A 23,044-nucleotide genomic window follows, 5' to 3' on the forward strand; every position below is an offset into this window, starting at 1 on the left:
CCACCGCAGGGAGAGTCCTGAAGCCTTGCTCTGCAGCAGCTCAGGCCCCGTGCTGGTGCCAGGAGCAGTCTCTCTGCATCATCTCTCCTTCGTGGGCCTCTGCCCGCACTCCTGGTTCCGTCAGACTTCCCAGCCCACGGTCCAGAGGCTTCTCTAGGCAGTGAGCCCAGCAGCCTCAAGAGGCTCCCTTGGCCCTTTTGCTTCTTGCAGGCGGGTCTGGCCTGCTGCCCGTGTTCACTTTGAGAGCACGCTTGTATGTTCTGTCCAGCACCTTAGTTGTCACCAGTGGATGGCTTGTCTGGCTCTGACATGGGTGCCTGCCTGGGAAGAGGCTTAGAAGATTCAGCAAGACTGCTCTCTGTCCGTTTGCTCTTCCATCCATCCAGTGAGTATCTCCTGGGCTTGGGTGGCCCATCATGGCCTCCCTGGGGTGGAAAGGCCTGCCCCTCGGAGTGGAGGGCGTGCATCACTGACCTAAACACAGAAATCTCCAGATAAAAGGTTGGAGGTGACTGCAGCTGTGTCTTCCTGGGGTCAGCTTCCAAGTCCTCCTCTGAGAAAAGGAGGCTGCGAGTGTGTGTACCATCCCTGCAGAGAACCTTGGAGGTGACAGGTGGAGTTGGCTCCTGGCCCTGTGTGGGTTTGGGCATGTCCTTTGACCTTTTCTGATCCTTGAGGTGTGTAGAGTTTAGCAATAACAAGCCTAAAATGCTGCTCTCAGCCTGGGACCCTCAGGCCATGCTCCCGGAGCCATGTGCCCCGGTCCCGGGGTGCCCCGACTCAGGATGGTTCTGGGGGGTCCAAACCTTCATCGGCCGTGGAGGCTTAAGTCGAGGGAGGTGCAGGCGGGCTGTTTCTCAGGGATCCTAGGCCTTTGGCTTTCAGGGTCCTGCCTGTAGGAGTTTGGAAGTTGTTGGCGTGGGGCCTTGAGGCTGCTCTGCCCAGGGTTTTCCAGAGCCTTCAGGAGCAGCCAGCGTCAGACCTGCAGCCGCTCCTGCCCCCACTGGCCCAGTGGCCAGCTGCTGGGGTCAGGCCCCCACCTGTGATGGTGGATTGTGTGTCCTGAGCATACCCAGTGGGCACCCAGCACCCTCCCATGTGAGAGTCCCTGTTGGCAACCACCACAGCTTGCTGGTTGGCACAGGAAGAAACCCAGGTGGTCCTGCCCTGCCTGGTGTAACAGTGGAGGGAGGAAATGGGGCCACGTTCCCGGGGCTGGGAGCCCCCTCTTGACAGTGTGACCGACCCATATGTCAGAGGGGCCCGTGGCACTTGGGGTTCCCCTTAGCCTACCTGGCCCACTTGGAACGTGACTCAGGGAAGGGAGAAAGCTGGTAAGTTATCACGTAGCCAGCTTCCTTTCAGTAGGTTCTTGGAGGTAATAGGGCTGAATGCACTTTGAGTCATTCAGATGAAGTGTATTTGCTCCACAGTAAATATCTGTAAACTTTGGTTTGACAAAATAAAAGCCTGGAACTTCCCTGGGGGTCCATTGGCTAAGACAGTGCTTCCAGTGCGAGGGGCCTGGGTTCAACCCCCGGTCAGGGAACTAGACGTGTCACACGCCACAGTGAAAATTGAAGGTCCTGAGTGCTGCAGTGGAGAGCTGGTGCAGCCGGATAAATCAACATTCAGAAAAGAGAGGAGAAGGTTGACTGTGATCTAGAACAGACCTCATCTTCACAGCAAAACAGTACGTGCCAAAGGCCACTTTGGTCGATGCTGAAGACACACAAGTAATTTTAGTACATTTTAGAACTCTTCAGGAAATTTTCTTTTCTTGTAACAATTTTAATTTTGTTCTGCTTCATTAAAATGTCATTGGGCCTCCAAGCCTGAGAGTCTGTGACAGGTGGGATGGTCACGTGCCAGTGTGAAGGGCACTCCAAAAGCAGAGGCTCCTGCAACCCTTGGAGAGGCGCCCCGGCCGATGCCAGTGCTGCCTCCTGGAAACCTGGCTGGGGGAGCACAGTGGTGAGCAGGCAGCTCACTGACAGGCACCCCGGGTGGAACGGTCTACACAGAAGGTGGAGGCTATCGCCCCCAAGACCGAGGATGAGAGCCACAGCCAATGGCGTTAACCCAGATGCTGAGGCTGGACCCTCTGGTGCCAGCAGATGTGTTTTTGACTGCTGTTGAGCAGCAAGGGCTGAGTGCCATTAGAGTGCACCTCAGGAGGGGAAATGCCCTGGGGGACCAATGGTTTCAACTCCATGCTTCCACTGCTGAGGGCCCAGCCGCAACCCCCTGGTTGGAGAACTGAGATCCCACAAGCCTCTGGCTGCAGCCGATCAGCCAATCAACGAACAGACAGACAAGCACATACCTCAGGGGAATTCCCTGGTGGTCGAGTCGTTGTGAAGTGAAAACGTCACGCTTTCACTGCCGGAAGTGTGGGTTCCATCTTTGGTCAGGGAGCTAGGATCCCATAAGCCATGGGGCACGGCCGAAAATAAGAATGCGCCTCGGTCACTGACCAAGTGGCGCTGACTCCTCCTCTCGTTCTGAGATCCTCCGCACGGGGCTCCTGTCCTCTGCCTGCCACGGGGCTGGTGTGATTTAGGTTTCTGCGTGGGGCCCCTTTTGCTAGTGGCTGTAGGCAGGTGACTTGAGTGTGGCGGTCACTCGTGTGTGTGTTTGTGTATGCATGATGGGATGAGTGAATTGCTCTGTTGTTGACAGGACTGACCTGGCCTGGTCTTCGAGCCTGGTTCTGCGATGAAAGTCAGGCGACCCGGGGACGCACCCTGGAGACCAGCCGTCTTGGCATCGTGGTCCTTTTAGCTTGAGCTTTTAGCCTTGGCCAGCTTCCCTACAGTGTAACTCGCAGTGCCCTGGGTGAGTGAGTGACGAGGCGTGCGGCAGTGAGCCCTGGGCTGGGTTCTGCCTGGAGGGGTCTGGGCTGAGCGCGTGAGAGACCAGGTTCTGCGAGCCCTTCGCTTCTGCGGCGCCCCGTGTCTCTGCTGCAAGTCTGCACCTGCTGCTCCCCAGCCAGAGCGGCCTGCCCCTTGGCTTTCGGGGCCAGGTGACGGTGGTAGAGACTCCATAAGGGTGGGGAGCAGCTCTGGCCTGGTGCTGTCGGCTGCCCTCTCACGTCCTGTCCTGCCGTCTCCCTTCCGTTCACTTTACATCGCTGTCGACTGACACTGGTTAAGAGACCAGGGGCTCCCCACGCCTATTCAGTAATTCTCTGTATGTTCAGGTTACGTTCCTCAAAGCCCACAGGAGGCTGCGGAGTGCCCTAGGGGCCATTTACAACCCATAGAACTTACACCCATTTCAGGTGTAGAGTCAGAGTGTGAACACTCCACCTGAGACGTTCCCGCCAGCCCGTCTGCAGCCACGCTCCACTTGCAGGCGCTCACAGTTGTGCCCTGTTAGTGTGGCCCTTTCTGGAAATTTACATAGGTGGGGTCATCCACTGTATCGTGTTCTATATTGGGCTCCTCTCATTTAGCTGGTGGCTTTAAGGTTCGTCCATGTCCTGACCATTGGGGAGTTCATTTCTTTTGATTTCTAGGTAGTATTTTGTTTCTCTATCAACTGATGGACATTTGGGTTATTGGCTATTTTTTGAACGTTGTTGTTTAGTCACTAAGTCCTGTCTGACTGTTTGCCACCTCATGGACTGTAGCCCACCAGGCTCCTCTGTCCATGGGATTCTCCAGGCAAGAATACTGGAGTGGGTCACCATTTCGTCCTCCAGGGGGGTCTTCCCGGCCCAGGGATTGAACCTGTGTCTCCTGCACTGGCAGGTGGACTCTTCACTGCTGAGCCACCAGGGAAGTAGAGTATTTCTGCTGTGCACACTTACGTATGTTTTTGTGCACTCCTGTGTTTTCATTTATCTTGGGTATATCCCTCAGAATTGGAATTGGTGGGTCACGTGATAACTGTGTTAACCCTTTTAAGAAGCCGCCCCGGGACTCCACTGGTGGCTCAGTGGTTAAGAGTCTGCCTTACTGTGCAGGGGATGTGGGTTCAGTCCCTGGTCAGGGGACTGAGATTCCACATGCTGTGGAACAGCTGCGCCCGTGTGTCGCAGATACTGAGCGCGTGCGCCACAGCTAGAGTCTGTGCCCTGCAGCAGAGGTCCTGTGTGCCGCAGCTAGGGCCTGGCACAGCCGAGTCAATGGGTGTGAAATACCTGCTGGGCTTCTCTGCAGGACCTTGTTTGCTCCCACCAGTGAGGGGTGAGGGTTCGGGCTGTCATCTTTCCTCTTTTGGCTATCCCAGTAGGCACCTGCGCAGTCTGCACCGCACTGACGAGACACAGCTGCTCCCGCGCTTACTGGTCACCTGCAGATCTTCTTCTGGGCCTCTGTCTTTAACCTAGTTCCCAGCAAAGGCTGCTTAAATGTTGCAGCTCCAAGGGCCCAGCTAGACGGGACCCCCCTGGTGCCGCCCCTCTAATCCTGTGGACTGCATTCCAGGCAGCAGTCTGACCATGGTTTAGGGGCCAGGTCATCTGGTCTCGAGCTTGCTGTGAAGGGAGCCTGGCCCCTGTCTCAGCAACGCAGTAGCCCTTTGCACCTGCAGGGGCTGGAGGACATGCTGTATCTGCCCACCTGGCAGTGAGGCGTGATGTGTGTGGGGTGGGGGCTTCCCCAGGGGCCCAGTGGTTACGACTCCATCTTCCAGTGCACAGTGCGTGGGCTCGATCCTCACTGTAGGGGGCACAGGTCAGGGGCTAAGGGCCAAAAAATAAAATAAATCCTTACATTCTTTCTCAGATTAAAAAAAATTTTTTTTTAATGTTTCAGTCTTTCTCAAATTAAAAAAAGTGTGGCTGACTTCTGGGGTGTCTGATTCCGGGGAGGTGAGTGCTGGAGCTGAGTGTGACCGCTCAGGTCTGCTCCAGGTGCGTGAGTGAAGTCCTTGGAGACTCTTGGCCAAAGGGGAGGCCCCTGTAAGCCGAGCAGGGTGAGTGTGTGGCCCCCATGGTCCAGGCTGGCTGAGCGTGGTCCCCCTCACCTGTGGACAGCTGCTCAGCGGTCTGACAGGTCACAGGCACTGAGAGGCCAGCCCGCCCGCTGCTTGGCTCTCCCCCGTGTGTGCAGCTGCCCTGCCCACCCAGGGCCCACGGCGGGCCTGACATTCTGGGTGCAGAGCAGACAGGCAGTCACTGCAGACTGGACCTGGGGTCCAGGTGGGGGGCCTCCCTTACGCCTGGGGGTGCTGGGGCGGAGGCCTGAGAGGTGGGCTCTGTTGGAGACGGGCGAGCCCAAGATCTAGGCTGCCACGTGGAGGAAAGCTGAGGAGAACCACAGACCCAGAGGCTGATTTGGGCCCTGTGGGTTTGAGGATGGAGGGGAGGGGGTCGTCGTGACGAACCAGCACCACCCTGTGGGGTGAGGTATGCTACCCAGAAAGTGCCAAGGGCCCGGGGTAAATGAGAAAGAGAAGTGTGACCCTCCATCTGGATCCGTGTTCTTTCTAAAATTCCACCAGAAGGCTGATCTCCGAATAGCTGAAGCTTAAATTAGTAGAGTTTTTTGGTGTATTTTTTTCCTGTGACATTTGGGAATTCCGCCGCCCCAAGCACAGGGACAAGCTGCCCTGAAGCTCTGACGTGGGAGCTGGGCAGGCGTTGGGCTGTGTCCTGTCAAGGGCCTTGGGGCGGAGGGCATCGCCCCATCAGCCTGCCTCCTGGCGGGCGATGCTCGGCTCGCCCCGTGCGGTTGCGCTCCGCAGGGAGCGCCTCTGAGGCGGGCTGGCCTGGGCTGGTGCCGGTTTGCGGGAGGATGGGGAAGCGCTGCACGTTGCCTCTCGTGTGCCTTCGACCCTGGCTCCTGGGCCATCTGAGGAGCTCTTACCGATGCGTCAGAACCCTGCTCTGGTGACTTTTCCTGTCATTTTCAACACGTGTAGTTTATTCCTTTCACCCCTCCTGAAAACACTGTCTTTATCCTGCTCCTTGTATGACTGGGAAGTGAGTCTTTGGATTTCCAGGTATCTTTTTTCTTTTCCTCATACTTTAAACTTTTTATTTAGCAGATTAATAATGTGGTAATTTCAGGTGAACAGTGAAGGGACTCAGCCATACATAAACGTGTTCCAGATATCGTCATTGACATGTTCCCGTTTTGCTCTTTTGCAGGATTCTGTTTCACTGAGACCTTCGATTCGATTTCAGGGAAGTCAAGGGGTAAGTCTTTTTTTGCTCTTAATCATACTTATTTAGAATTGTGGCTTGCTGGGCACAGCAGCCCGTTGGGAGCAGTGTTGTGGCCCCATCCCCCTCTGTGCGCTCTGCCGAGCCACGGTCTGCCTCTGGTCGTCTCCAGGCTGGGGCCACATCAGCAGGCCCTCTGTGGGCTGAAGGCAGCTCTTCTGTCCAGCAGTTCCCGAGTTTCCCACTTCCTGTCGTTGCCAAACTCATGTTCTGACTTGATCTTTGTGCTGATTGGAAAGTATGCACCCCGAGCCCAAGTGAACCTGGAAGTGTGCCCGCCCCCAAGGGCAGGGCGCTGCTCTCTGTCGGTGGACGTAGGACCACAGGTATTTAGCTTTTTAGTACCGGGAGGTATAGAAACTCAATACTCCAGTTTTTTTTGTGAAAGATACTTGATCATAAATGACCATCTTACAGAAAAATTGAGGAATGGGAGAAAGGGCGCGTTGTCCATAATCCTTGCCACCCAGGTCCTAGGACCCGCATATCATCCACCCACTAAAGATGATTTGGAACACTTTAGTTTTTTTCCTAGTCTTTATTGCAAGTGTTTTTTTTTTCCTTTAAATCTGAAGAGTTGCCACACACGTCTAAGTCAGTTTCCACCTGATAGCCTGCTGGCTTCTTCCAGAAGCAGGGAGACCTGTAGGTTTCGCCCCAGGCAGGGTGCTCCAGAGGGATGGAGCCCTGAGGAGATACCTGTCTGCAAGTGCAGAGACAGCGATACCAAGAGGTCTATTGCAAGACGTTGACTCACAGGTTTGTGGGGCTGATGAGTCTGAATTCCATGGGGCGAGCAGGAAGCTGGCCCCGAGGTTCATGGGCGAGCTTCTTCCTCATCAGGGAAGCCTCAGTTTCCCTCTTAAGGCCTTCCACTGATTGTATGAGGCCTGCCCAGACCTGGTCATGCAGTCACTAGAGGCTGTGGCCTGGCCAGGGGAACACCATCACACCAATACCAGTCAGGGTCAGTGAGATGCCCTTAAAGGCCCCAGGGCACACGCCCTGCCCTGTGCCTTCTCTGGGGCTTCCATACCTTCTTTGGCCCTGGCCACCTGCTTCTACTTTATCCCCTGAGATGTTTCCCCAAGGGGCAGGGCCCGCTGGGCTTGCTGCCAGACTGGCCTAATGGCGCCCTCTTGTGGCCTGTGGTCACAGTGTGCCCTCAGCAGCTGTGGGAAGATGAGGAAGCCAGGGCACAGATTGCTGTTCTTTTATCCATGAGCAATGCTTTCTAGTCAGCAAGACACCACTGGGATGCTCATAGAAGCACTGGGAGGGTCTCCTGGGCTTTACACTGTGTCGCCGAAATCCCTGTGCCAAACTTAAGAGCCACATCCATTCAAGAAAGGGTCCCTGCCTCTGAACTGAGAATTATGCTTTGCCCACATTTTTTTCCTCTGGGCATTCTCATGTGTCGTGGACTTCCTAGAAGGTTCTGAGGGTGTGGAGGCCATGTGCTGCAGCCAGCAGCAAGCCAGGCCGTGAGTCTCCACTAAGAGGCTCTTCCCTGGGTGGGACTGTGTGAGGACTGGAGGAGGCCTGTTCTTTCCCAGTTCACTGTGAAGGACCAGGCGCTCGGTCTGCCCCTTGTGACCTCTGGGCCTTGTCCTTCTCCTGGGTTTTGATAGACCGTGACCGTTCCTCCCGGCCAGGTGTGAGAGGCCTGGCCTGGGGCAGGTGCGCATCGGATGCTGTCGCGGTCACTCGAGCAGCGGGGGAGGCGGCAAGGCCCTTGCTCTCTGCTCCCTGTTCTCCTGGTCGTGCCCTCCAGCCTCGAGGTTGGAAGCAGCAGGAGGTGGGCGGGGCGGGTTGGCCCAGCTCGGTCAGCACCCCTGGTGCCTGTGCTGACTCCATGTTCTGGACCCTGGGTAGGCTGGCAGGGCCTGCTTCCCAGAGGCCCATGAAGCTGGCGGACTGAAGACTGAGACCTTCTTTGCTCCTTCCCTCAGGGACCTCAGCCAGGTCTCCCTCTGGTTGTTGGCCTCCCCGCCCAGGAGAGGGGCCGCGCACCTAAGGGCTGGACGCAGGTTAACATGGCCTTAGGAGGGGCTTCCTGGTGGCCCAGTGGCTGAGACTCAGCACTCCCAATGCAGGGGGCCTGGGTTCCATCCCTGGTTGGGGAACTAAACCCCACACGCCTCAACTAAGAGTTTGCATGTCACAAGTGAAGACCCTGCCTGCCGCAGCAGAGATCCCAGGTGCCACAGCTGGGCCTGTGAGGCCCTGCGCAGCCAACAAAGTAAACCATGGCCCGAGGGGAAGCAGAGCCCCTCTGCGGTCCAGAACACGCTCGCTCGGGTCCTGGCGCTCGTCCCCCGCAGTGTGAGTGCAGCCCAGCTGGCGTAGGGCCTTGTGTCCCCCAGCTCCTGGGGTGGGAGTCATGGCCGGCCTGGCTTCTGCCCCACCCGTGCCGGGAGTGCTGCGAGGCCTGGCCGTGGTGGTGTGCGGCCAGGCCCTGGTGCTGGCCGCTTCCTGGGGGTGACCGCGTGGCAGCCTGTGGCACGCCCAGCATCGGCGTGCTGCAGAGCAAAGCACTCACCTTTGTTTCGTGGGCCGTGTCTGTGTGTGTGTGTGTGTGTGTGTTCTCTCTCAGCGTCTCTCAGACGCTGGGGAGGCTGCCCTGGGCCCCTCTGCCATCAGGGGTCACTTGAGCTCTCACTCCCTGACAGCTGGTGAAGCAACAGCTTCTCGAGGGGAAGAGCAAACCCCCTCGCAGGCTGGCCCCCCCCAGAACTCCTCAGCTGATGAGGACAGAGAGGGAGGGGTCGGGGTCCAGGGCCGTGTGAGGCCTTCCTGTGTGCTGCAGCGGGGCCCAAAGGTGGTTTCTGGAACGAGCGTTGACGGCCCTGGTCAGACGCTGTGACCAGCGCCTGTCTGCAGTCCCGGCGCCAGCTCTGCGGGAGTCCGTAGGGCCGGCCCGCGCTTGAGCCCAGGGCTGCCCGTTGCTGCGAGGCGGGAATGACCTGGAAGCCTGGGAAGTGGTGGGCAGGGGCCGAGTGTGCTCCCCCTCCCTGTCCACAGTGCGGGGGCAGCTCTCAGGAAGGAAGGAGGTGCTCAGAAAGCACCTGGGTTTGGGGCTGAGGACGTGGGCCGTCCAGTGGGCAGAAGAGGCTGCTTTGCTCCTGGAAGGCCTCCTCAGCCATCCAGGGTGTGTGCTCACTTGTGTCCAATGCCGTGGGACCCCCTGGGCTGTAGCCCGGCAGCTTTTCTATCAGTGGGATTTCCTGGGCGAGAATCCTGGAGTAGGTTGCCATTTCCTCCTCCAGAGGATCTTCCTGACCGTGCAGCCATGCAGTAGTAACACTTGATCCAAAATAGATTTTATGCTGAAGGTTCCCTGAAAATAAAGATAATGAAACGCGTGTCCCCTGAAAACCCTCTGGCCAGAGCTGGCGAGGCGGCGCTTGGCTCCTGTGTGCCCCGCTTGGTCTTGCTCTCTCCTGAAGAGGATTCCAGTTGCGCGCCCACTGTTTCTTCCTGCCCACAGCCTGCTCGGGGATTCGTTCGCCTCTCTGAAGCCCCCACTTGCACTGCAGACACATTAGGCCCCGTGTACGTGGGGTTAGGGCTGCCAGCCTGACTTGGGACGAATTTCAAAGGGGCTTGACCTGCCCACGGTGGAGCCAGCGCCCTCCTGAGCCTCAGGGCCGGACGTCGGCCGCTTGGTCCTCCGGGCGGGACACGACTGTTTGGAGGGCCAGGGCCGCCTGTGCACCTCCGCACTCAGGCACACCCATGAGTCTGCGGCACCTCCCTCGGCCTCCTCATACCAGAAGTCGGGGCTGGCATCAGATGCACGAAACCTGCCCTGCCCAGGCCTGCTGCGGCCCCGTGGGGGCCCCTAGGGGAGCCAAGGCTCAGTCCAGAAGACTGCGGAGCAGAGGCCGAATTTCAGAACGCGGGGCCCGCTCTCTGCCATCACAGAGAAAGCCAGGTGTCCTGGGCCTTCGTGCCCAGTGGGCTGGTTTCCCTCACTGGTTCCCAGGGACTGGTAGCCATTAACCAGCATCATAACAGCCCGTTAACCAGAGGATTCCGTGCGCTCTGGTGCCAGAGCTGGGGAGGGGCTGGGGCTTCAGGACTGCTGTGGCAGGCTCCACGCAGGCCTTCCCTCCCAGGCTTGTGGCCCCAGTGGCTGCACAGACCCTCCTCTGGGCACTGGGCTGTGCCCCCCCGACCCGAGGATTTTGAAAGGGCCGATATCCGTGTGGAAAAGTCCTCACTGGGCTGAAGAATCACAGGGAGTGGTCCCCCCCGCCCCCGCCCAGAGAGGAGCATGTGGTGTCAGGACCTAGACTGTACCCCTCTCCTTTGCTCTCCCCGACGGGGGCTGTGGCAGGCAGGCAGGCAGCCGCTGCCCTCTGAGCAGGTGGAGATGGGAAAGCATCGCCGGGGGAGGCTGGGTCTCCGCCAGAGCCAGCACGTGGTGAGGGGGAGGCTCAGGGCCGGGCGTGGGGAGGGGCCGCGTGTCAGGGCTCAGGCTCCATCAGGGCCACTTTTGCTTTTGCTGACGTCATGGGGCACACTCTTCCCGCCGTGTTCTGGGTAGCTGCGTCAGTGTGTACCTGCCTGTGGTGCCCGTGGGGGCCTCTCCCGTGGTGACCCTCAGGAGCATCTGGGCGCTGGGTGTCCAGTTACTTCCGTAATGGAGAGCAGAAGTCCCGTCTGCCCGGGAGTGTGTACGGACGGTGCAGGGTGGCTGCCAGTGCTGGACGGTGCGATGCTGCACGTGGACTCCAGTGCGCGTGTGTGTGTGTGTGCGCACGCATAGGTGTTTTCCTGCCCAAGGTGAGTCATAGCAGGCAGTCCAGGTTTATAGTATAAACACCCTTGCCAAGCGTCAGCTGCTTCGTCCCCTTTGTGACCCTTACAGCAACGTGTGTGTGTGGAGATCAGGGTCTGTGTGGCTGGCCAGGGCTGACGTGGTGCCCTGCTGGTCTCCCTGCCACTGGCTGCGCGCCCTGACCCGGCCTTCCGCCACCTGCCGTGTGCACGGGGATGCTGGAGGACCGGGAGAGCACGCTGGGCAGCACCAGCTGCGGGGCGGGGAGCTGGGGGACGGCATGATCGTCAGCCCAAGGTTGTCTGCAGTCTCTGGACAGCCGCCGCAGACTGCCCCTCTCCCCCAGGCCAGGCTCTTCCTGTCCCAACCGGCTGGGCCTGGGGGCCGCTCTCTGATGCCTCGGCTCTCCCTGCGCGAGGAGGGAGCCTCTCCTTGCAGCAGAGACTGGCTGTGCGTGGAGGGGCTTCCACGGCATCTGGAGCCAATCCTGGGCTGCGTGCCCTCCCAGCTTCCCTCGAGGGTCTCCACACCCACCAAGGCCTGGGGCGGGGGAGCTGCTGCTCTTGCTGTGGCCGGAGCTTCGTGTCCTTGATCACACAGACTCGACTCGGGCCGAGCTGGCTGTGTTCGCGTGTAGCAGCCGGGCACGAGGCAGGAGGCGTTCAGCCCAGGGTCGTGTGCTATCCAGCGCCGATGGGGCATGCTGTGTCCTCACGTCGCCTCAGAGGAGGTGGCCTCGGCTCAGCCTGTGGAGGTGGCACGACAGCCCAGGGACAGCTTTCTGCCCCCTTAGCCCTGGTGCTGCCCCTTCTTGACCGTTTGTGACTCCTCCCGGCGTGTCTCCCTAACTGTGACAAGCCCCGGTGCTCCAGCCCGGGGCGGATCTTAAGGCTGGTCTCTTCTGGCGAAAGGGCTCTGGAGGCCGTTCCCGGCCTGCCCAGGGGCTGGCACCTGGAGCATGAGGTTTTCCTGTCTGTGTCTCAGCAGCTGCTGGCCGTTGCCCATGTGGGCAGGGGGCCAGAGGGTCGGCCTGGAATAAAGTGACCTCTGGGTTTGCTGCCCTGCGCTCAGCCCTGCACCTCAGCCAGGGCTGGTGTCACTGACGGCAAGGCCGTCTGTCTTTCCTCTCCGGCAGCTGTGGCTTTGCCTAGTTAGGCTGCAGCGGTGCCATCTCCCTTCAGGGTTAGGTGAACCATGTGTACACAGCCCGTGTGTCGTGGTCGGTGGGGGCAAGTGCTGCCCATCTGTGAGCCCCTTGAGGCCTGTGCCCGTATGCCTGCCTTCTTCCCACACACCCAGGTGGAGGGTGGCTCTGGCCTGGAGGAGGTGGAGAGGGCCTCGCCACACGGGAGAAGGGGGTGTGTGTGCCAGGGTATCTTGGCCGAGTGTGCCAGCCCGCTCCTGACGCCCACCCTTCTTGGCCCAGCTCAGCTTTCCGGGTTGTCTCGAGCCCGGTCTGCCCAGGTTGGAGTGGGCCCCTGCCTCCGGCTGTGTGCTGAGGGATCGTGCTCCTTAGCCCGCGGTGCCATTGCTGCAGATATGGGAAACCGCACCCCCGCCCTGCGCCCCACCAGCAGCCTGGCCGTGGGGACAGGCTGGTCTGTCACTGACGGAGACCAAGGGGGTGCGTTCACATATTGCCAGGGATGGGCCAGGATCGCGTGCTGGCCCTGCCGGTGGGCCCCCCAGTGACACCCCCTCTCCATGCAGCACATCTCCATCCCCCAACCCGACTGCCCCGCGGAGGCGCGGACGTTCTCCTTCTACCTCTCCAACATCGGCCGTGACAGCCCCCAGGGCAGCTTCGACTGCATCCAGCAGTACGTCTCCAGGTGAGCCTTGCCCAGACCGCCCCAGCTCTCACGGCGGCCAGGCCCGCCTCCCGTGGCCCCCGCCGTGCAGATGTTTACCCCCACCTCCCGCCCGAGCTCTGCTTCTCAGATGAACCGTCCTGGCTCTTACACTGTGTCTAGGGTACAGGTATGGGTCCTGGCCTGCCCCCTCTTGCCCAGGAACCTAGGTTCCCTTGCTTCCTTCAGGTCAAGATGCGCCTCGCAGAAACCCTGTTGCCCAAGTCAGCACCAGACCCCGTTTCCTAGCCGGGAGGGGCGGGCGGGGGCGGGGTGGCCCCGAGGCTGCCTCTCCGGCCTCCCCAGGGGCTCACCTCGCCTTCTGGCCTCTTGTCTTGCAGCCATGGGGATGTCCACCTGGACTGCCTGGGCAGCATCCAGGACAAGATCACAGTGTGCGCCACTGACGACTCCTACCAGAAGGCGCGGCAGAGCCTGGCACAGGCTGAAGAGGAGACGCGCAGTCGAGGTGCCATTGTCATCAAGCCCGGAGGCCGTTACCTGGGTAAGGCTTGGGGGGTGGGGCTTCACCCGTGGGGGTCTTATGCCTGCCGGGCAGATGTCACGAGAGCTGGCGAGTCTCAGGGCCCATCAGGAGCAGGAACAGGAGTGGTGGGCTGACAGAGGCCAGGGGAGCTGGGTCCTTCTTGAGTGGTGTCTGCTGCATTCTGAATCCAGGATGGACTCGAGGGCCTGAGAGTCCCAGGGATTCTGAATCCCAGGGCCCCTTCCCCAGGCTCTAGCCTCGGGTGCGTCTGCCTCTCTCCGTGCATGAAGCCAGAGCTTCAGCCTGTGCTTCAGTGGCCACCCCTGCCCTCACCTGCCCAGGTGTCTCTTTCCCATGGCTGACCTGGCCAGGGCACAGTGCAGATGGCAAGATGCACTCTGCTGCGGGCAGCCTGCTGCTGTGTCGGGGCCAGCGAGGGACCATGGGGTGGAGACCTGGAAGGACGCGCGTTGATCCCTGTTTCCAGGACCTTCCACCCCCTCAGCATCTGCTTGGAAACAATTGCAGAGAAATTGAGACACTGACACATTAAAAGTGCGGAGAGAAGTACTGTTTATTTAGAAAGCTCCACAGTGCTGCCTCAGTCTTCCCACCTCTGGATGTAGACGGAGTTTCCAGTGAATTCATTGTCAGGCAAAAAAGGCCCGAGAGAGGCATGAAGCAGAGGAGAACCTTGATGGCTTTTGGAGTTCTTTTTCTTCTTTAAGAAAAAGTCAGTCTTCCACATTGCTCCGCAGAGCACGCAGTCTCCCTTGCCTAGCGGTGGGGCCGGCTCTGGATGAAGCCCTAGGTGGTGCTGGTCCTCCTGGCAGCATGGGCCCCTGGTGGGCATGGCAGTGTGCGCCCGGGGAGCCTGGGCTCTGGGCTGCCAGCTGCCCAGGAGGAGGCGGCCAGGATCCCGAAGGGCTGCAGCTACCTGCTCTGCCTTACAATGCAAATACAGACATCTGTACACATTTTAATAAGTTTTGGGTGGGTTTTTAGCCAGAATTTATCTTACTGTTCCACTTAGGATACAGTGAAGGCTCTTACAGCTCTCTGGCCTCAGAGGCCACAGACATGCAGTCCTGGCTGTGTCAGGCCTCTCCCCGCCCCATGCCATCAGGGTTCTCTGGGGACGAAGTCTGGCCCTGCAGGTTCTAAAAGCACTCCTTCTTGTGTTCATTTGACAAGTCAGAGTTGAGGGATATGTGCAAAAGACAGTTGTCATGGAGAGCTTTGTGGCCCAAGGGTTTAAGACCTGCACTGACTTTGCTCAGAGGTCCTCCTTCCTGCGGTGGCAGGGGCGTTGTCCAAGGTGGAGTGAGCAACTTTGGATGGAAGCCCCCTCCGCCAAGAGGACCCCTCACACGTCTCTGTTTGCACCAGGAGGGTGGGAGAGAGGCCTGCGGCCCCTGGAGCTCCGAGGACAGGCAGGTCTGCCCAAGTGGCCTGACACTTTTATTTCTCCTTGGTCATAAAAGAGCACGGTGGGGCCCAGGGGGCCAGCAGAGAGCTGGGAACTGCAGGCTCTGGGCTGCTGCTCCTGCCGTTCCGGGACTCCCTTTTAGCCATCAGCCCCCTTCCCCACAGGGGCCAGGGGTTTGGATGAAGTTAGTTAAGGCTCTCAGCCCACTTTTGAGACTGGGGACCCCGCAAGTGCCCTTTGATCTGCTTGTGGTCAGCAGGTGGCGCTCTCACTGGACGAGTGGGGCTGCACGAGGCTTAAGATGCCTTGGGCTTGGTGAGAGCTCGGCACTGTCGGCTGTGGGCCATCCGTGGGTGTATGTGTGCTCGCTCAGGAACATGCCATCCGCTCCAGGCAGGAGGACACGGCGACCACCCCTCAGCCCTTCCCATCCCTGACACCTGGCTCTTACTGTAGGCAAGAAGGTTCAGTTTCGGAAGCCAGCCCCGGGGGCAGTGGATGCTGTGCCCTCCCGGAAGCGGGCAACTCCGATCAACCCGGCCAGCGCCATCAAGAAGTGCAGTGCTGGCAGCGCCGGCGGGGGCAGCGGGGTGGCTCAGCGACCCTTCCGGGACCGCGTGCTGCACCTGCTGGCCCTGAGGCCCTACCGGAAGGCCGAGCTGCTGCTGCGGCTGCAGAAGGACGGCCTGGCGCAGGCGGACAAGGACGCGCTGGACGGCCTCCTCCAGCAGGTGCGTGCTGCCCAGGCCGGGGCGTGGGGCACCTTACTGTTCAGGGCTCGTCTCCTCACAGCTATAGGCTCGCAGGCAGTGGGCGTAGCAAGGGGGGCCCAAGACTTCAGATGCACAAGGCTTTCGGAATTGAGTGAAGCCTGGGGAATCCGCAAGCGCAAGTTAGCAAGAACTCAGGCTTCATATCAGGTGGGTCTCCTTGTGGCTTATCGGCTGTGGCGCTAGGCAAGGGGCTTCATGTCTGGACTCTCAGGCTTCTGTCTGTGGCTGGGAAGTGACTACAGCACCTCTCTTTGGGGTCAAGAGGTAATCAGGCAGGAACACGGCGCCAGCAGGCAGAGCCTGCTGTTAAACAGCCAGAACTTTGGAGCGACAGCGCTGGTCCCAGAGCTGCCCTGGAGGAGGCAGCTCACGGACTCCTGAGACGGTCGGTGGCTCGCTCCCGATTCACCGCCTTAGCTGGGCCACGTGCATGTCGCTTGGCCGTGAAGTGGCAACAGGCCACCTCAGAGCTCTGCTGCTGCGAGGACCCACAGCCAGCGGCAGTCACACCAGTGTCCTGGGAGGAGCTGTGGCCTGCCCCAGACAGTCTAGGCTCTTGGGCGCTGCCTCCTGTGGTCGAAAGTTGGCGCCATGACCATCCGGAACTGTATCTGAGGAGTTTCCGCGCATTTCTGAGGATTTCCGATTGACTCAGTTCTCCTGTGGGCGCCCTGCTGCCCCTCTGCCCCTCCCTGAGTGCGGTCCGAGGCTGGGGTGACCGCACACACCTTCGGTAGGAGACCATCGCTGTGGCTTTCGTCCCCCCGTGCTCGGACTGGCATCCCTGTGTCATCACCACCCCCCAGCGAGTTCAGGGTGCAGGGCAGGGGTGAAGAGGGAAGAGGGGCCTGGGGGACCAGCCCCGCACTCCTAGCCCGAGTGCTGATCTGGGGCTGGGCCTGCCCCACAGGGCAGGTGCCTCCCCTCCCCTTCACCGTGGAGAAGCCCTCTGCGTCCTGAGAGTGGAGGTGCTCCCCGGAGCCTTCATTTCTATCGGGCTCCTCCATGTACTCACTGGTGGCCTTTGTGCAAACTTGGCTTCCTGAGCCGCCGCCGCCCCCCACGTGGAGGTTGTGCTGGCGCGGACTGAGTGGCAGTGTTTCCCCCAGCAAGCTCCGGAGTCGGCTCAGGGCCTAGAGAAGACAGATACAGTATTCTGTAGTCCAGGAGTTTTCTTGGGGCTTGCTAGAGCATCCAGAAAACTCTGGAACCAAGAACATTTCCCAGGGTGCTCATTTCCTTGGAAAGTCACATGTTGCCTTACCCTTGGGAAATTGGGGGAAGCACTCGGGAGGCCCTTTCCCTGGGCTGGGGGCCACCCACAGCTGCCTCCTGCACCATAGGGTGACTGAGGCAGAGCTGAGGGAGCTGGGCAGGGTTGTCAGCCGTGAGCCGAGACTGAGGGCACGGGTGACAGCCATGCCTGCCCCGGCCGGTGCCTGGAGCGCGAATCACCGTCCAGCCAGGTCCTTAGCCCCTGGGGTGGCCATTCTGAAAAACGCCCTTGCTCCTGCTCTCCAGTCTGGTTCTGTTCAGGCCCAGAGTAAGAAAGCAGCACGTGCAGAATGTGAGCCTTGGCCGGCCCAGCATTTGGTGGCGCCTGAGATTTACCCACTGAGTGACGCTTAGACGCCAGAGGCGCCAGGCTTAGTCCTCTGGGGAGAGGGGCTGGTGGGGCTGACCTGGGTCTGCCCAGGGCACCTGCTTCACCTATAACCGCCAAGGTGTTCTCACTGCTCCTGGTCCTTTCCTGGGGCCAGAGAGGCATCGTGCTGGGTGCCAGCTTCCCCAGCCAACTTGGGTTTGGCAGCTCCCTGAGGCGGCCCAGGCAGTGTCTTGCACTAGAGCGCTAGAGCATCCTGGGTGCCTGCTCTGATTTCTCCCATTCTCTGGTTTCCTGTCCCATCTGCCTTGAGCTTCTGTGTTTGCTAGCAGACTTGTTCTCCCCAGCAGTTGTGGGAGGGGCACTGGGACCCTACCAGCGTGAGGACAGGAAGATACCGGGGGCTGCACCTCACTAAGGATGCTCATTTCCCAGCCCTCTCGCCCCCCACCCAGTGACTCTGATGAGCAGCACTGTGCAAAGACACCTCCTCTTTCACTTTTGTGAAAACATCCGGAGAGAAGATTTGAGGCATTCCACCTTCCTGGTGGGAGTTTGGATGGGTGGGTGGCTCTTCTGGAGAGCATTTTAGCAAAGCATCTCAGAAGCCATAAAAATGTTCAGAGTCTTTGACCCACTAATCCCACTTCTGGGAAGCTAGCCGAAGAAGACCATCACCAGCATGAAAAAGCCTGCACAAGTGACATCTGTTTATGCTCCAGAGAAGCTGGAAACAGTCTGCGTCCAACAAAGGAGAAAGGGTTGAGCGAATCACAGTGCAGCCTCTTGGTGGAATATTACTCAACCATTAAAAAATGCTCTTTGGGGAAACTGCCGTGACGTGGAGAATAAATTGATAGTCGCAGTTGTAGTGAGAAACAGCAGCTGCCCTGGCAATCACACAGCTCCGCACGCTCATTCTGGGGATCATGGTGCCTGACAAGACACTTAGGAGCGTGCCCTCTGTGTGTCAGGGGCCTGAATTCCATCAAGCACATTAGGCAAATGTTCTAAAAGCATCTTTGCACAGAGTCTTGAAGACGAACTCAGCTTGTGTTAACCAGAAGCAGCAGGGCTGGCTGGTTGCAGGGAAGGTGGGCTCAGCTTGGGCCCTGACGGCACCCCTCCTGCAGCTCCCCCAGCTCGGCTGACTGCCACAGGAGCTGTGAGTTTGAGAGCGTGCACCTTAGGCTGCTGTCGCAGAACACCATGGCTTGGGTGGGTTAGACACCACAGACCCGGCAAGCAGCTTTGGAGACTGGGAGGCCCAAGATGAGGGCACCGGGAGATTGGGTGTCTGGTGAGGGCCTGCGTTCTGTCTTCTTGTGGTCATCCAGGGAGGGGTGAGGAAACTCTGGATTCTCTTTTATAAAGACACCTGGGCTTCTCTGGTGGATCAGCGGTAAAGACTCTGTCTGCCAGTCCGGAAGACAAGGTTCAGTCCCTGATCCAGGCAGATCCCCCATGCTGCAGAGCAGCCAAGCCGCTGTGCCACTGCTCTTGAGCCCGTGCTGTAGCGCCTGGAAGCCGCGCCTGCTGAGCCCATGCGCCGTGCCTGCTGAAGCCCGAGAGCCCTAGGGTTTGTGCTCTGCAGCAGAAGCCAGCACGATGAGAAGCCGCACACTGCAGCCAGGGAGTGGCCCCCAACTTGCCACGTCTGGGGAAATCTCCCAGCAGCAAAGACCCAGCACAGCCTCTCCCCCCAAAAACAGACACTCCCTCATGGGGGCTCCACCCTCATGACCTCATCACCTCCCAAAGGCCTCGCCTCCTAATACCATCGCCTTAGGTTAGCAGGGGGTAAGACTTAATGTGGATTTGTGGAGGAGAAAAATGGTTCAGTCCGTAGCAGGGGGATGGGCTGCTGATGGAGTCTTGGGAGTGTAGATCGCAGCGCCCCCTTATGGAGCCAGCCTGGCCTCCAGCAGCATCTGGGCCTGCTGCTCTGACCCTTCGGCACCCCAAGGGCCGCCGTCCCGGTCTGCAGAGGAGTTGGGGCCCGAGTCTTGGCTTGGGGCAGAAGTGTGCTGTCCTCTTTCCCTTTTAACGCCCGTCTCCGCCTCTCCCCGTGCCGCCCTCCAGAATGCTCGCGTGGTCTTCTCTGTGTCTCGGGCTGTACACGAGGTGCCCCTGGCTCTATCTTGCAGGTGGCCAACGTGAGTGCCAAGGATGGCACGTGCACCCTGAAGGACTGTGTGTACAAGGATGTGCAGAAGGACTGGCCTGGCTACTCGGAGGGAGACCAGCAGTTGCTGAAGCGGATGCTCATCCGGTAACACTGCCGCCCCATCCCCAATGAGTCCCATCCCCTGGGCCTGGGGCACGTCTCATCTCCACGAGGCTGGGGCAGCCTCCCGTGGTGCCAAAGCCCACAGGTCCTGCAGGCAGGATGGAGGGGGTCTGTAGAGACTGCCTGGGTAGCCCACCATGGCCTCCTGTAGGGAAAAGGCGAGCCTTGCCGAGTAGGTTGGAGGGCCTGAGTCTCTGTGTTGAACATGAGAACTTCAGGACAGAAGACCCCAAAGCAGCCGTTCTGCCCCTCCTATCAAGCTCTTTCTGAAATCAGCACGTCCCCACAGGCTACGGCTGCAGGCCACCTCTTTCTTAAAAAGAAAGTCTAAAGGACTGGAAGCAGAGAGGAACAAAGCAAAACAAACCTCCCCACAGACACTATTAAGCAGCATTAATTAAACGCATCCCCTCTCGGGTTAATGGGGACCCGAAGTCAGGAGTAGCCAAGGTGGCTCTGGGGAAAAGTGGTTAAGTCGGCCCCTGTCTAAGGCAAGCAGTTAATGATTTCCTTCTCAATTGATGCCTGGGAGCCCCGGCTGTGAAGCGCCCTTCAGAGCAGCCTGAGATGCTAATTAGTCCTTAAGTGCTTTCTCAGGGACTTGGAGCAATTTATGAAGGTTTTTTTTTTTTTTTTTAAGTTGTTTAAAGCAGTAACTGCATCTGGAAATCAGAGCCAAGTCGGGGCCACTCTAGGTGAACCATGAGCTCCTCCTTGTCCCTGCGGGGTGCGCACCTGCTGTCCCAGGGTCACTCTTGCGGCTTTCTAGACGTCTCTAGGTGCTCGGGGGGCTGAGGGGATGGTTTCGGCAGAAGACGCTCCCCCTCCCCTCTCTGGGCGCCGTCTGCTGCCCACCAGGCATGTCTCAGACGCTGTCACCTCCCGCAGGTGTTTGCATCAGCGGTCAAGAGTCTGCCTGCAGTGCAGGGTCAGTCCGTGGGTTGGGAAGATCCCCTGGAGGAGGGCATGGCTGCCCAGTCCAGTACCCTTGCCTGGAGACTCTAATGCACTCTAGTGGCAGGCTATAGGGCGTGGGGTCGCAAAGAGCTGGCCACGACTGAAGCGGTAGAGCACGCACGCACGCATGGCAATAGTGTTGGAATAGTAATTTACACCCACCTGAGTGCTTTGAGGTGCCAAGGGGCACGTAGGGGTGGGCCGCCTTGAGGCTGCTCCCACCCTTCCTTCCTTCCTTCAGAGCCTCGCACTGCCCGCTGATCTCAGGCCCGCAGGCCTTGGTGTCCCAGAGCTCTCCAAGAGGGGCATGGCCAGGAGCAAGCAGCCTGTGGGCAGTCTGCCCATGGGTGGGTGTGGTCCCTAGGAAACTGGGCTGAATACTGAGGGGTATCAGGTGGGAGGTTCCTCAGGTTCTTAACTCCCGGAGCTCAGGGCCACGCCAAGCTCTCCTTTCCTCCCTCATGTTTGCCCTGGGCCGTCTTGGTGCTCTCCTCTCAGGCTGCATGGGTCAGCTGGCTGGGGGGTGGTCTGGCCCGATGCCTCTCCAGAAGCTGACAGCATCTGCTGCTCTTGGGAGCTTGACCTGATTGGTGGGCAGAGGTCAGGGTCAATATCACTGATAGCCACAACCCAGCGCTGCTCGGGGCAGCTTTTTTTTTCCCATGTTTAGGTTGCTCCCTCCCTGAAGAAAGCCCTGTTACAACCGCTCTTCATGCCGTGGGTCTCATGGCAAGAAGGAGAAATGAGGTCTTAGGGTGTTCCTGTTGTCACAGGCTGGGTGTGGGGGCTCGTGTTACTCCAGGGGCTACAGCATCCCTTATCCTACAGCTTGTTCTAAACTTGGACCTGAGTTGAGTGCGCTTGTGCTTCCAGGGTCTGCCTGCGCCCCCGTGGCTTTGCTCTGCAGACAGGCACTCGGGCTCCTCGTTGCGGAGTACCGACTTGGGGCGCGCACTTCACTGGGTGCAGCGCTCGGGCTCTGGAGCACGGGCTCAGTGGTTGTGGCACATGGACTTAATTGCTCCTCAGCATGTGGAATCTTTCTGGACCAGGGATCAAACCTGTGTCCCCTGCCTTGGCAAGCGGCTTCTTAACCACTGGACCACAGGGAAGCCCTCAGCTGATTATTTGGATGCTTCCTCCGTGCTTTCAGTCCCCGTGTGTAACGGCTCAGGCCTGGCCTGTCCCAGGCAGAGTCTGGATGTCCCAGTGCAGGATGAGGCCTGGACCCCATGTGGCCTTGAAATCAGCCCCCCAACCTGCCCTGTCCTGGCCTCCCCTCCCCCAGGGCATAGCCTAGACAGCCCGAGCCTCAGTCTGTCTCACAGGCAGTGCACTTTCCCTGTAGTTGGTAACCTGCTTGGCCAAGTGCTCAGCCTTCTGTGTCCTTCACGTCCGGCCACAAGCTCCCTCTGGTTGTCTCATGGCCTTTCATCACTTTCAAGGGGCCAGGGCTTCCACAGGGAACTGCATCCCTCCCTCGCAAGTCCTCCTGTTTCCGGATCTGGGATTCTGCCCCAATGCTGAAGGAACCTAGCTCTTGGAGCGTCTCTCAGAGAACGCTTTGGGATGTCCATCTGCCACAGCTCCACACCTGGGTGGCCAGCACGCCAGTTGGCCATATCTAGCCTTCTAGATCGGAGAAGGCAATGGCACCCCACTCCAGTACTCTTGCCTGGAAAATCCCACGGACGGAGAAGCCTGGTGGGCTGCAGTCCAGGGGGTCGCTAAGAGTTGGACACAACTGAGTGACTTCACTTTCACTTTTCACTTTCACGCATTGGAGAAGGAAATGGCAACCCACTCCAGTGTTCTTGCCTGGAGAATCCCAGGGACAGGGGAGCCTGGTGGGCTGCCGTCTATGGGGTCGCACAGAGTCGGACGGGACTGAAGCGACTTAGCAGCAGCAGCAGCCTTCTAGATGGGAAGGCGCTTTCTCTCCACATTGAAGGTCTGGCCGCAGATGCCTCGTCAGCTCCCTCCCTGGCTTGTGGTGGCATGGAGGGCGGCTGGGGCCGGGGCCGGTGGCCCTGGCAGTCTGAACGCTGGCCTCGTCGTCTGCGTCCTCGGTGAGGCTGCGGGAGGCCCCAGTGTCCTCCTGGCGGCTCCCTCAGTCTGCCCCTGGGGGCTGTGCTCCCACACCATTCACTCTTGTCCTCCTGGTGGCTTATTTTTATTTCTTCTACTTTGGGGAGAGTTCTTCCTCTGCTCGCATCTGTCTCTCTTTGCCCTCATTTCTAGTTCCCAGGGTGCAATCACCACCTCCATCTAGTTCCAAACCATTTATCCCCCCAAAAAACCCAACAGCCTGAATTAGCGGTCACGTCCCACCCCCCGCCCCTGGCGGCTGCCAGTCAGCCTCTGGTCTCTTGGATTTGCCTGTTCTGGACATTTGTTATCAATGGGATTGTATGCTGTGTGGCCTTTTGTGTCTGGCTTCTTCCACTCAGTGTTATGTTCTCAAGGTTTCTCCACATTTTAGCTTGTGGCTGAGCTTCGTTCTTTTCTATGGCCTGGTTCTTGGTTGGTTTCCGTATCTATTGTGTCTGAGTTGTGCTTATTCATTTTTCTGTCAGTGTGCATGTGAACTGTTTGCACCTTCTCGTGATTGTGTACAGTGATGCTGTAAACATTTGTGTACAAGGACGCAAATATAACTGACACCGATTTTCAGTTCTCTCAACTATGTCCTGA

The 23,044-nt window shown here is 59.1% G+C and overlaps 1 protein-coding gene across 1 annotated transcript in view; it reads left to right on the forward strand.

Moving 5' to 3' along the window:
• The window catches only part of ELL (elongation factor for RNA polymerase II), a 76,158-nt gene that overhangs the window by 42,087 nt on the left and 11,027 nt on the right, over positions 1–23,044 (forward strand). Inside the window, exons 2-6 of the mRNA XM_068980405.1 lie at positions 6,101–6,148; positions 12,672–12,793; positions 13,153–13,316; positions 15,184–15,458; positions 19,251–19,375. Of these exons, the coding sequence (XP_068836506.1) occupies positions 6,101–6,148; positions 12,672–12,793; positions 13,153–13,316; positions 15,184–15,458; positions 19,251–19,375 (734 nt within the window). The remainder of the gene's footprint in view (positions 1–6,100; positions 6,149–12,671; positions 12,794–13,152; positions 13,317–15,183; positions 15,459–19,250; positions 19,376–23,044) is intronic.

The sequence above is a fragment of the Capricornis sumatraensis genome, chromosome 9 (genome assembly GCF_032405125.1).
Source record: "Capricornis sumatraensis isolate serow.1 chromosome 9, serow.2, whole genome shotgun sequence".
NCBI lineage: Eukaryota > Metazoa > Chordata > Mammalia > Artiodactyla > Bovidae > Capricornis > Capricornis sumatraensis.